At 46.6% G+C, this 14,211-nt stretch overlaps 2 protein-coding genes across 6 annotated transcripts in view; one reads left to right on the top strand and one right to left on the bottom strand.

The window, feature by feature from the left end:
• Nucleotides 1–1,009: 1,009 nt before the first annotated feature.
• Nucleotides 1,010–13,509, bottom strand: SLC7A6OS (solute carrier family 7 member 6 opposite strand). Its single transcript, XM_075940344.1, has 5 exons — nucleotides 13,258–13,509; nucleotides 10,248–10,622; nucleotides 5,645–5,845; nucleotides 4,121–4,265; nucleotides 1,010–1,807 (listed from the first exon to the last, which is right to left on the bottom strand). Exons 1-5 carry the CDS (start codon nucleotides 13,423–13,425, stop codon nucleotides 1,680–1,682), a joined length of 1,017 nt encoding a protein of 338 aa, XP_075796459.1. The 5' UTR covers nucleotides 13,426–13,509; the 3' UTR covers nucleotides 1,010–1,679.
• A 27-nt stretch (nucleotides 13,510–13,536) lies between these two features.
• PRMT7 (protein arginine methyltransferase 7) overlaps nucleotides 13,537–14,211 on the top strand; it is a 63,641-nt gene continuing 62,966 nt past the window's right edge. For 2 of the 5 annotated variants that reach the window (XM_075940339.1, XM_075940340.1), the window contains exon 1: nucleotides 13,537–13,643. The gene's annotated coding sequence lies outside the window, so the exon portion shown is untranslated. The other 3 variants (XM_006117569.4, XM_006117568.4, XM_025181912.2) reach the window with 3 other exon arrangements.

The following is a 14,211-nucleotide window of genomic DNA, read 5'->3' on the forward strand; positions in this document are numbered from 1 at the left end:
AATAGGTGTCCTGTAAATCGAGGGACGTGAACCACTCTCTGCTGTGAAGGGCTGGAATGATAGTGGCTAGGGTAACCATCCTGAAGCAGTGCCTCCGCAGGTACCGATTTAATCCTCTGAGGTTGAGAATTGGTCTCCATCCCCCTGATTTTTTCCTCTGTTAGGAAATATTTACAGATAACTTGAGGAAAAAAAAATTTTTTTTTTAAACTAGGACGACTAACGACTAATTAACTGGAAAGAACTAACTATGAACTAAATAAACTAAATGTAGCAAGTTCTGCCTCTCTCTGACAGGCCTGAGGAGAAACGTGTATTCCGGCCGTAGCCGAGGATGGTCAGGAGGAACTTGCGTGAGCCGGACCATGCGAACACAAATGGCACGAAAGAGCATGAGCCGCGCTTTGCACATGCGCGGTCTGGCGGACTACGGCTACAAAAGTTCTCTGATCTGCAGCGCCGGGACAAGCCCGACACCTATAGTGGAGCACCCACGGGACACTGCTCGAAGAAGCAGCAGGAGTTGTCAGCTTCCACATAGCTATTCCCACATGCTTCACAACCAAGAAAGCAGGTCTCATTCTGGTGTCCTTGCAGCGCAGTTCGGGAGCGCTCTCAGCACACCGCTTCAGGAAGGTTGCTTTATGCCTCTTAAAATTCTGTAGCCAGCGCTCTCCATCCCACACCATCCCACACCTATCAGTTCTGGTTTCTCCAGCCCAAAAAGTGACTGTCTGCCTTGTACAGCTGCGCTGAGAACGCCAAGTGCAAAGACAAGCTGCTTCTGTCCATCTCATGCAGAATGTCTGCCACCTGCACATCTAGCACTTGGGATAAGACAACAGAACAGCACAAGATGAAGGAGCAGCAGAGCATACTAATCATCTGAGATTTTGATTTCAGAGATGACACTATTGTAGTTTTGTAAAGAAGTTGATGTAACACTTTAGCTCCCACTACTGTGGGCATTTCACCACTTAGCACAGGTTAAAGGAGAGAACGCAAGATTTAGTTACAGCCAAGTAATTTATTTATATATTCAAGTACATAAATATTTTATTTCAGGGATACAAAAATGAAGGCAAAGGGAATCCTCAGACATGTCCTAGGGTACTTTTCATTTGTACAGAAAAAAGCAGCTCTCTTAAAACCAAGACTGCTTCTCTGCTACTTGCATTTTCTCATTTAAGTATAACAAAATGATGGCATTTATCACTCATTTTCTACTGAATGAAGTCACCTTATCCTTGATGTGCTTTACCTTAATACTCAAGGGGTTAAATATTGACAACTTGAAATTGCAGGTACTTCCTAGATTCCAAGTACAAAATGTTTAACAAGTTTTACAGCAGAAAGTTCAGTTTTGCAGACTTCTACTCTCTCAATGGGCACTTCGGCTTTATATATATATATATATATATATATATATATATATATATATATATATATTAAGCCAATACAAGATACTTCTGCAGCTCAAACAAATGGACAAGACAGATATCTTAAAATGTGGCATTTTGTACAATAGTGGTAATCTGCTTGTTTAAAGGTGAGACCTGAAAGAATGGAAAAGTATTTCCTTCTAGTAAAATATGTAAAGAGCTACCAAAAGCAGCTGTCGTTTTCTGGATGTTTGCAGGGAGGTCAAGAATCATATTGTGCAAGCAGTATGGTAGCAATCAATCAGAATCCAAGTCCTGGACCCCATCATATTCAAACTCCCGCAGAATATCACAGTGGTATTTGTCCCATGTTCTCCTGCTGGCACCCTTGCCATCTTCATCACTGAAGCTCCCATCCTCATTTTCTAGAGAAAAAAAAATAAGTTTTTAACATGCAGTTTAAAGCATTTAATACTTAAAATCAGTTATGATTCAGGACTTAAGTACTTCATATGCCAATACAAGAGCCTCCCACCACTGAAAAATTAGCCTTACAAATTCTGAAGATGACTTAAATCTACTCCTTTTCAGGGCAGTGATGCTAACTTTACACATATAGCATCTTCTAACCGAGTTTCAATGTAGTTAAGTCTCCATTAGCGAAGCACAGATTTGCATGAGTCAAGAACCTAATCAGTCTCCAAAACACAGAAGCCTCAGAGTGCAACTCTGATAGTTAACCAGCATGATAGCAATTCCTACTAAAGAAGAACCTCCTCAGTCAGCCATTAAATTTGGAGTTCATCCTGTGACCCGCCCCCCCATGCTTTATGAAACGGATGTATGGACTCAAATATCCACAACTCAAAGATGCTTGGGACAAATTACCTCATTTAACCTATCAATCTTAATGTCTTAATCCGCTATGTCTGCATGTCTAGCATTCTTGTGTGTGAAGTTAATAAATATAGATTAACAGTCAAGTTACCTCACGAATGCTGATTGGTTAGACAATTATTCTGTAGTATCCGGGGGTTGTGGCAGTCAGTCCGTGTGCTTTGGCCCCATTCTTGAAGAGCCCCCGGCCACTCCACACTGCTGCCTCGCTATCAGAGGCAGCAGCATGCTGTGCTAAGTGGAAGCTGATCCACAAGAAGCCAGTTTAAAAACCAGCCCCCCTCAAGGACCAGTTGAGTATCGCCCTGTGGTGCTGCCTCCAATACAGAGGCAGCAGCCCCTGTCCGAGGGTGTTTGAGCTCCTAGACCCAGTGCAAGCTGGGCTGCCTGCCCACCTAGCTCCTAATACACTTTAAATGCAGAGAATAGAAGGGGTAGGCCCCAGACCCATTACAAACCAGGGCTGCTGGCCAGCCTGCTAAAAGATTTACTGTCCGGGCAGGAGGGGGGGGCAGTTTGTCATTAGCTGGCATGGAACACCCAGGAGGATAACTAAGACCCCAGGGAAAAGGAGCTCTCCCTGGTTTTGAAAGCTTAGCTGAAAAAAGAACAGTTTTAGGGTGAGTTTGTAATAAGTTTGTGCTGAGGTTTTAGTGTTAAACTAGCTAAGTATCTTTTCTTAAATTTGTAATCAACTTTCACTGTACGCCCATGCCTGTTAAAGGGGGCATACCTTAATTCATTTGGGGTTCTGATCCTATTTGGGGAGCAGTATCCAAGGAAGCTGGGTCCAAAACTGCATTTTCCTTGGACCTGAAGAGTTTCACTGTCTGTGCTGTTCTTTGGGGGATGGGGTGAGGAAGGGTGATCTCAGCTCTGTGCCTCGGCTGGGGAAGACCAGGGAACAGGCCCACCAGGAGAGGGTAGTGAGAAGCCCCAGAGAACAAGGCGAATGTCAGTGGCTTTGTCAGGACCCCGGGAAGCATCCCCAAGGGATGTGATCTCACCCCATCACACATCCATTTAAAGACAAACATCAATGAGAATCCATTAATACAGGTTACTTTGTATGGCACAAAAGGGCCAGGTAGAAGTATTTTACCTTTGCTCCCGAAGAGTTTTCACAGAAGGAAGGGTTTACAAAGTCTGCAGAAGTCTCTCATCTCAGTTCTAATGGGCTTTCACAACACAGACTTACAGGACTTGAGACGTTTTACGTTCTCTTTACTTTCTATGTAGTATATTATCAATCCTCGTTCAAGACAGTAATGAGAGAAAATGCTCAACAGTTCACTCCTAGTCCACTGTCAGGGTATGTCTAGACTACATGCCTCTGTCGTCAGAGGCATGTAGATTAGGCTATCTAGCATAGGAAAATGAAGTGGCGATTATTTAAATTTAAATGGCTGCCGTGCTGAGCCATCAGCTGTTTGTTGGCTCAGCATGGTAGTCTGGATGCTCGGAGGTCGACAAATGCCTTTGTCGACCGTGCAGGTAAACCTCATCCCAGGAGGCATATAAATCGCCTTTATTTAAATCGCCACTTCATTTTCCTATGCTGGGTAGCTTAATCTACATGCCTCTGTTGTCAGAGGCATGTAGTCTAGACGTACCCATAGTTATGGAAGAGACCATGCAGGACTACCTTCTAAGTCTCCAACTTAATGAACCCTCCCAATTCCTTAAGAACCATCCCCTTTCAGTAACAATTTCACCTTAATTAGATTAAGTTGTGACCTCTCAGCACAGGACATTACAAGCTAACAGAAATGAGTACTCAGAAGATTTAAGCCTCATCCCCTAGATGGCAGAAAGGCCGGTAGTCGGAGACAATGAAATACCTCCATCTCTTCCTCCTCTGTCACTGTTTTCATCTTCCTCAGGAAGGAATTCATCTTCATCAGGATAGTCATTACGCCAGTTATTCTCATTGTTCTCATCATCTTCATCATCATACACTTCTTCTGAAACATGATCATCATCTACCTGCATGTTCAGAGAAGAGTCAGAGAAACTAGGATTTCTTTATCAGTCAATGTAGTGCAAGATGAGAAAGAGAAAGTATCACTAGGCACAATGACACTACCAAGAGTTAAACTGATGCATCACAGCTGCAATAGACAAACTAGAGTCTGTTCAGGCATGGATAATTTATGCTTTTAGTGCATGCAGCAAGTTCAATACTGTGTTAGTTTAATCTCCATCCGAATACCCTTGATGTGGTTGCATTATTACCAGTATTGGGTACTGCTCACTTCAGTTGTAGGGATGTAAGTGACTAGTTGACTGCCCGATAAGCATCAGCTTAAATGCTGGTTCCCCCCAGCATCGTCTCCATGGCGGAGGAAAGAGGGGCAGGGGAGGCAGAGGCACAACAGGAGCAGGGACTGAAGCAGAGCTCTTGCTACATTTCAAAGGTAGAGGTGCAACAATTGGGACCTGGCGTGAACTTCAGTCCCCGCTCGCATGCCCCAGGTTCCCCACTGCACTTCTGCCTTTTAAATGTAGTAAGAGCCATGGGCAGCTCTTACTACATTTAAAATGCAGAAGCAGTCAGGACAGCAAGGGGGCAGAGCGCTCATTAACTAATGATTAATCTATAGAAATTCCATCAATTACACAATTAGCTGATTAATTGAAATTTAACATCCCTATTCAGTTGTACTTAAGTGGTTGAATGAATAGGAGGTTTGAGGAATGTTAGCTATTTGAAAAGCAAAGGGATAAAGCGGTGTTTAATTTTGGCAAACGGATCAAAGAATATATAATAAAAAAACGGTCTCTGAATCAGCTCCCACTATGATTGAAATATCAAATCACATCAAAACTGAAGCACACTCATTCTCTTTATTTCTAAATGCACAACACTTGATTGCTAATGTAGTTTATGGTAAGTACTGTAGGAAATGCCAGGAAGAAGGCTGCTTTGCACAACATTAATTTGGCCCTTTTCTGCCCAGCTTTCATGGGTCAGAGCTGCTCATTAGCAAGAAGCAAGTGTGACTCCTTGAGTGCTGGGGAGCCTCAAAACTGACAAATGAATGACCAGATTTCTCTCTCCTTTTGTAACTGGAACTTAGTAAACAATGCACATATGCAAACCCAAGGAAGACAATAGCAGTTACATAGATGTATTATGCAGGACATAATTTTCTACCAATATGGAAAGAACCAGGCTGAGTTTGCAGGACTGCTGGTTTAAAACAAGCAAACAAAAGCAGCACATTGGATACAGAAGTCATTAATACAAAAATGCCATTTTGTTGCTTATAATGTTTTCTAGACAAAGTGTTAATTGAAGCATTTTTCTCCTCATTAGCTTTTCATTACTACATCAAGTCTGGTTTTTATTTCTTTACCCTTACCAGTTCATATTCCTGTGTGTAAGGCTGTACAGAGAGAATGTTCTGGATCCAAACAGGAGTAGATGTTTCCGTGTAGTAAATATCATAAACATACTCATCTTCCTTCAAACCGTGTTCTACTCCCTTTTTCTCAGATACAGTTAAACGCTCACGGATCATTTCAACTGCATTGCAAAGAATCACATCCGGATCATCAATATTCTGTCATAAAAAAAAACAAAACCAGCACAACTATTTTATTCAAGTCACACAGAGTTCTAAGTAAGCCACAAATAAAACACTGATCCTTAATGCCCTATATAGAGCAAAGGAAAAACATTTTGCAAGTCTTATTATTAAAAACTACCAATGTTCCAAATAAACTGCACTATGACTAGAGGTGTTAGATATCAATCATCATGTAACCACTCAAAATTGTAGCGGTTACAGTTATTCGATAGTCGCCAGTGGTGGGGCTGGCAGCCAGTGCTTTCCTTGCCCGACACCTGGGCGGAGGGGAAGGCAGCTCTGCGGGAGAGAGTGCTCATGGGGAGCCAGCTCCTCCCCCCTTGCTGCCTCTGATACAGACACAGCAAGGGGGAGGGAGTGCATGTAGTTGGATAGGATTAACCAATAAACCCAGGCTTATCAGTTAATCATTCACATGACTATACACTAGCATCTAACTATGACTATCTCCATTGCCCAAACATTTTCAGTATAGTTAATATAGTTATTGCCATGATTTTTGAGAACAGAATTTAAGATCTTCCGCTTATGTTTAAAAGTCAAATACTGAATGCTAAATAAACCACCACAACCACCACCACCACATTTTTTCAGTTTGCCAATCTATCCTTTTAGAACACCTTAACCTAGAAACGGAATCACTGATTTAAATGGGCATTTCCAAATCTACAGTTGGCACATGCCAACACACTTAAGTGAATCTACACCTATTAAAATGGATTTCATATTTTATTTTGGGGAGCAATTCCATTTTTGTTGTTGGATGAAGGACTCTTCACACATTCATTCAGTGGAGAGGGTATGCAGTGGAGATTATTAGCATTTAGCTCCAACTCAGATTCCATATCACCCATAAGTTTCTACTTCAGAAAGTAGGTAGGAAGACCACAGTAGATCTTCTATAGTTATAATAGCAATAGTGTTATTTTCCTGCTATGGTATTTTAAAACTAAAGGATAGACAGTGGTAAAAGAAAGAAAGCTGAAAATACTACTTCATTGTGTGTCGTTGCAACATAGAACCACAGATCTGGAAGGGACCTCGAGAGGCCATCTAATCCAGTCTCCTGCACTTACAGCAAGTAGTAAATATTATCTAGACTGGGGTGAGCAATAATTTGCGCTATGGGGCCCCTCCATGAATTTGGTATGTGGTCAAGGGCCACGCTTTCATATCATCAACAGATGAGGTGAGATCTGGCATGAAGTTGGGCTGCAGAAAGGAGCTTGAGATAAGGGACGGGGGTGCAGGAGGTGGTGTGTGGTCTGGGATGGAATTTGGGTAAAATAGAGGGTTGACCCCTAGGCAGGACAATGGGATGCAGCATAGGAGAGGGTGCAGGAGAGGATTCTGGCCTGGAGGAGAGATGCAGGAGGGGGTGCAGCGGTTTGGGTTGTGACCTAGGGAAAAAGAGGGTTGTGACCGGGAGCAGGAGATTGGAGGGCAGTGTTTGACCTGGAGAAAGGGTGCAGGGTCTAGGAGAGAGTGGTCCTTGGGGTGCAGGAAGGGGAACAGCGGAGCTGGGTGCGAGGTGTTGGCTCTGGCCAGGAGGTGCTTATCTAGGTGGCTCTCTGCCAGCAGATCCCTCAGCACCTACACACTGCTCAACATGACCTGCTACACGGTTGTGTGCTCCAGAGCACTGCAAGACCTGGGAGCTCTGAGAATGTGCTGGGGGCACGGGTGACACACAAAGCCTCACATGGCTCCTGGCACTCAGAGAAACACCTGGTCCCTGTATTCAGCCGTTTTGAGCAGCATGCAGGGGCAAGGCAGGCAGGGAGCTGGTCCAAGGCTCCTACTGAGCCATGGGCCATATCTAGCAGCTTGGCAGGCCAGATCCAGCCAAGAGGCTGCATTTTGTTCATGCTGATCTAAATCATTCCTAGCAGGTGTTTGATTCACCTGCTCTTAAAAATCCACAGAAGATTCTTAATCTGTTCTACACATAGCAACTATGGGAAACAGCCCCAAGTTCCTCACACTTAAAATTTCACCAAAAGGTCATAGAGCAGACTTCAAAAGAAGGGCTGACAGAAAACAGACAGATCATGGATTGGACAGAGGCATCCCTTAGAGGAGTGTCTATTAGTAGAGAGTCTGTTTCGCAGAGGAGAAAATAGATGATAAAGTATGGGTAAGATTTGATAAACAGTCAAAGTAGTCCCATTCAATCATTGAAATGGCAGAGAGCTAAATAGTGACAAGTTTTAAAAGTGCTTAGATACGAATGCTAGAAGTCTAAATAAGATGATGAATTAGAATGCCTCACATTGAACAAGGATTTGGGAGGTTAAATATCAGGTAATTCAATAGTCGTATAACCACATGAAATCCTAGCGGTTACATGACAATTCAATAGTCTCTAGGGGCGGGACCAGCAGCCAGTGTGCTCCCAGCCCTACTCTCAGGGAGCCCCCTACCACCTCACAGTGCTGCCTCTGATACACAAGCAGCACCATCGGGTGGCAGCAGCCCCTGTCCACAGTGGTCTGAGCTCCCCAGACAGAGTCCATGGGGAGCTTGGACCCCTACCTGCCCTGCAGACTGGGGCCAGTGACAGAGACTGCTACCCCGAGGAGCTCTGCCCTGCCATAGACTGAGGCTGCTTTGTGGCAGCCTCCCTTGCCCCCCATCGCTGCCTCCAATTGAGGCAGCAGCACTGGAAGGAGGTGGGGGGGAGAAAAGAGAGAAGGGAGAGAACTGGCTCCTGATACAGAGGCAGCAAAGTTGGGGGAGGGGGGGAAAATGTGAGCAAATCAACAAGATAACCAATAAGCATAGGCTTATCAGTTATCATATAGCTGACTACTCACTGACATCCCTAACGACGATACGGATATAAGAGACAATGGAACACAGTAATACCAGGGTACAAGATATATTGGAAAGACAGAACAGGTTGAGCTGGTGGAGCAGTAGTATTATATGAGAAAAAGCATAGTATCAAATCAGGTAAAAGTCTTAAATAATCCCAACTGCTCCATCGAATCCATGGTAATTCCATGCTCCACAGGAAGAGCCTGCGGCCTCTACAGCTGCTCCCATGTGTTATGCAGCGGAGTTAAATAAAATCAGCAACCAGAACCTTCTTAAAAGAGCAACTGTGAAACTAAAGTCCTTACATACCATATCAAACCCACTTTGCTGCTGCTTGAAGGAACTATAAGCAGCAGCAGAAGCAGGTATTGAAGTTACTCAGAAGGGGGGGCTCAGTTAAAGAAACAGAGGCCTCTTCTTGCCAACAGCCATATTTGGCAGGTCATGGTATTCTGAAGGGTTGGGGACAGGGACACACAGCTCTTCCTTTCTAGCAAAGAAACAAAAAGGTGAAGCTTTAAATTGCATAATAGAGATGTAATCGTGTAGACAAACGGATAAGAAAAAGCTTATAGGTTAAAGCTACAAACTACATGCATTTCCTCCCCACCAGCAGATTCCCAAGTCTGGGAGCTCAGACTCGGTCCCAGATGGGCTGCTGCCACCCTGCGCTGCTGCCTCTGTATCAGAGGCAGCAGTGTGGGACAACAGGCAGCTAGGCCACGAGGAAAGCTGGTTTTTAAACTGGCTCCCCTTGCGGACCAGCTCCCACTGGGCATGGCATGCTGCTGCCTCTGACATACAGGCAGCAGTATGGAGTGGCAGGGGGCTCCTCGGGAATGAGGCCAGAGCACACTGGTTGACAGCTCCACCCCCAGGACCACAGAGTAGTCAAATATCTAATAAGAATTCATCAGGCTAATTGACTATTCAATTAACTGATATTTAACCTCTCTATTCTATATACCTGCTACAAGACATACCCAGAAATGCTTGGGTTCTTCAGGTCAGGGGGCTGGGAGCTGCAGGAGTCAGAGCAGGGGGTTGGGATGTATGGTGGGCTCAGGGCAAGGTGTGGGGCTGCACAGCCCAGCTGCTGACTTCTCTCCAAGGCTGGTCCCAGAAGGAGTAGGGGTGGGCAGGCCCAGCTGTTCCCTGGAGCTAGGATGTTTGCTGTCCCCCTGCGTCATTCCTAAGTAACTGTCCCTGCTATTACACCTCTCCCTTCCCTGGGACAACCAAACCATGACCTTGCTTTAAGTTAGGAGAAGAGAAAACTGCATACCAAATTTGGTGGTCCAAGGGATGGGCAAAAGGGTGACCAAACAGTTGTTCCTAGTGTGAAGTGCAGCCTCCTGGAAGTTAGTAAGAACTCACTCATCCCTATGTTTTATATTTTAAATTAGGCCAGGTTTAATCCTCCACATAACGAATGTCTAGCTAGTGCCTTTTTATCATCTAAACAGTATAGACTCAATCACTACCAAATACGGAAGAATCTTTCCAGTATGCCCACCTATGCAGTTTTATTGACAAGGCAAGTCTCAGTACAAACCTGTGTGTTTGCTGCAGTGATGTTGGGGATTCTTTCTACTTCCTCCTCTTGTACTACATCAAACAACTGGAATTCCTTGAAATAACTTGAACTACTGTAAGTAGCAGTGCTTCCTTGTTCTGAACTGTCTTTTTGTGTTTCGGGGTCCAGTTTGGCATCCTCATTTGCATCCTCGCAATGAGGAACTGTTTCTCTTTCAGCACAGTTTGGCCGATGGCTTGTTACTATGCGATACCGGTTTTCCTGCCTGTTCACCTGCTTGGAGGAACGAAGGTCCTGAATGATTCTCTGAGTGCTTCCCAAAGAAGGTCGCAGAATCTGTGCTGCTTTATCTCGAGTGATAGCTTCTTGTACATACTTCTGAACAGACTCATTCTGGACAGAGAGAAGAGGTGGGAAAAAAAAGTCAAACCACTGGCTTAATCACAGCAGTCATTCTCCTCCGACACAGCTTTATGCCTATTATTGTTACAAAAAATGACCAAGATTGGAGTAAGTTGAAAGGTGAAAGTAAAAAAAAAAAAAAAAAAAAAAACCTACTCCTAGTTGTTTGCTTTACATCTGAAAACAGTTTCTATTTCATTTCTATCCTATATAGGGTGGGTCTTGCACCACACATCCCAAGTACATACCATGATGTTAAAACACATTTAATTTTGTAAACGTGTGGCTGCTGTAAGTTTCAGCAGTTACATGTGGGGGAGTAGGCGGGTGCACCAGCTCCCACCTGCCACTCACCCCTGCACTGCTGCCTCTGTGAGAGGCAGCAGCATAGGGGCCTGTCTCCCCACATGTTCTGGCTCCCACCTGCCCCTATATCAGAGGCTGCAGGGGGATGAGGGAGAAGGTGGCTCTGTGGTAGGTGGTATGGGCAGGGCTCCTCCCCCACCCCCATGCTGCTGCTGCCTTTGTGGGAAGCAGCAGCAGCATGGGGGGAGGCTCCCTACATGTGCCAGCTTCCACCTGCCACCACCACCTCCACAGAGGCGCCACCAATACAGAGGCAATGGGGGAGGGGCCAAGCTTCATTGGTTAATCGTGTAAATGGCTAAACGTTCACATCTCTAGTAGCTATATAATCTAACACTAGTCATATTGGTTATCGCACTCATGAAAAAAAAACAACAAATGGTCCTGCAGCACCTTAGAGTCTAACAAAAAACAGATAGTATCATGAGGTTTTGTGGGCACAACCCACTTCTTCAGATATCAGTCACGTGTTTGTTCCTTCATCTGCCACTCAGGAGGTGTGTGCGCTGTGGCAAGTCTTGTTATGGTACTGTGGACTGTTTGGAATACAAAGTTATTACTACGTAATTGGTAGAGAAGACAAAGTCAAAGAAATATGCTTGAAGTGGAAGATAATGAGGTTTGTGATGGTCAAATGTTCTTGAAGGAGTCCATTCCAGTCTCAGGCTAGTCCCCGAGAAAGTTCTGTCTCCTTCACAGATAAGCTTTATCCTCACTGCAGGAGTTCCACTCTACCAGAGGAGTGACATTGTCAAACACTGTCTTCATCCCAGAGTTTCAGTTGTTTTTTGTGTATCCTGGGCCATGAAGTATTTTAAAAGCAAAGGGTAGGACTTTGAACTTAAATTGAAGTTCTATGAGAAGCCAGCAGAGAGAGCAGAGGACTGGCCGAATATGCTTGTGGTACCCTATGTTGCCAATACATGCTACAGCATTCGCTACTAATTGGAGTTTCCTAAGTATTAAGGCTTCAGGGGTAGGTACAACACATTGTTGTAATACAGCTGAGAGATAACAAAGGTATAACTGACATCACTGTGCACCAGGAGACAGTGATCCACTCCCAGGAGACACGAGTAACATTTTCTGTTGAATATTGCTACCTGACCATTTCAGCAAGGGATTCAAGACCTTCTTAAACTATGCACTGAACTGACCAATTGTGGCAGTGTACCACCTTCAATCAAATGAAGCCACACCATGGCTGTAAATCTTCAAAATGCTTTCTTCTCTCCAACAGCATCATGTCTGTCATGTTCATTCAGCCAGGTATTTTTCCATTTGAGCCTTGTCCTAGTTCTGGGGCGATTGGTGTGGTGTGGTATATTATATTGTAAAGGACAGAATGAACTGTATGTCATCGACATATTGCTGGCATCGCGTCCATGTTGTCTGACTAGTTCACCTAATGGTGTATACAGACATCAGGCAGACATGGAACTAATCTTGCTGGAAATGCACAAGAAAGAAACCAAGTAGTGGAAGTATAGCTTCCCCTATCAGTAGCCATTGACTCCCTCCAGGAAAGAGTCGACTACTGTAGCCTTCACATTGGACCTCTACCACCTCCCTTTGGTGAGAGAGCACAGGTCAGTGAATTTTGGTGTATTTTTGCAGGACTTACAGGCAACAATGGGGGGGAAGAAATGCATTTTTTTACAGAGAAAAAAATTAGCATGGGTCAGGAGACTTTGAGGCAGGTGGAAGACACAAAGCAACATATAGTTCACTTTCTGAAGTTGAAACCACTCACTCTGCTGGTCTTGGTTTTTAGGTGCCAACATGGCAGACCATTAGAGGACGAAGCAATGTTCATAGGAGAGAAAAGGGGGGGCATCTGGAGCGACACAGGAGCGTACTGGGTAGATGGGAGACGCTTAAGTCATAAAATCCCCTTCAGGACCAAGCTGGTTTCGGGGGCGAAGGCAAACGGGTTCAGTCCCGGAGGCTCCCGATGACCGACGCTTCCTCTTTTGCGGGGCATAAACTGTTGCTCCGTGCCCGAGGAGCGCGCTGTCACCAGGAGCAGTCAGCTGGGCAGCGGCGCACGCGCAGAGCGTACAGGGGACAAAGGGGGGGCGGGAAGGTGACGAAGGCAGCGGACGGGGGGCAAAGCGCCAATCTACCATGGGGGGCGAAGGGGCGAACTCCCGGCGACCAGAGGGCGGGAAGAGCCAGGAGGCTGCTGGGGCGGGGTCACCCGGGGCCCGGCCTGGGCGGAGAAGGCCCCACGGAGCGGGGCAGGGTCTGGGCGCGGTACCTGCGAGGACACGGTGCCCACCAGCTTGAAGAGACTCGTCTCCACGGAGCGGCGGGGGGGCGCGGGGCCCTGCTCGGTGCGCAGCCGCTTGCAGGCGATCACCAGGGCCTCGGCCGGCTCCGAGCCACCGCGCTTCCGCTGCACGCGCAGCACCGCGGCGCGCTCCATGTCGGGCCGCACAGCCTGCCGGGATACGCCCCTTTCCGGGTCACCGAGGGGAACCCAACTGCTGGTGGGGGGGGCGGAGCTTTTTAAAAATCTGCACACTCATCCGCTATTGGTCAGCGTCCGCTCGGGGAGTCCCGCCCCTCCCTAGGCGCGTGCGGCTCGTGCCGCAATGCAGTCTGGGAAGACGGTGGCCGGGTGGTACCGAGCCTGACAGGGCGGTAAGGAGCCCCCCCCCCCGCTGCCGCGCGGCGCTGGCCGGCCCCGTGAGGCTGTGCCCGTGCAGCCCCCCGAGCCGGTAGCGCGTGCCCGGGCCCTCCCCCACTGTCCCCAGCGGCGCCGCTTAGCCTCCCGTGCAGCTCCCTGCCGGTGGTGAGGCGCGCGAGCAGCTGGGGGCGTGGCCTGGCTGAGCACGTTCCCGGCCGGAGTCGCGGAGCAGCGCTGGGCTCCCGCAGCTGGGCTGCCAGGCGGGGCGGTAACCCCGCGTGGTTGCGAACCGCTGGATGGCTGAGCGTGTGCGTTGCTCTTCCTTCTGCTATCGCCGGGCCAACCCCCGAGAGAAGCGCGGTCACGTTTCTTAATGCCTCTCTGGAAAGTGCTTAGTCTCTGCAGGGATCGGCGCAGCTCAAGAACTTCCACCGAGTGGAGTAAATGCCACCTCTGGAAATAATCCCCTGCAGGACGTTACATGTTTCCATCTTCATACGTGTCCATGTACCTTTCTTTAACCTCTGTCAGGACTAACTGTCTTCTTTTTGCACAGTGTGTTGTTATAGGTTGGACTCCCTT

The sequence above is a fragment of the Pelodiscus sinensis genome, chromosome 12, assembly GCF_049634645.1.
Source record: "Pelodiscus sinensis isolate JC-2024 chromosome 12, ASM4963464v1, whole genome shotgun sequence".
In the NCBI taxonomy this organism is placed as follows: Eukaryota; Metazoa; Chordata; order Testudines; family Trionychidae; genus Pelodiscus; species Pelodiscus sinensis.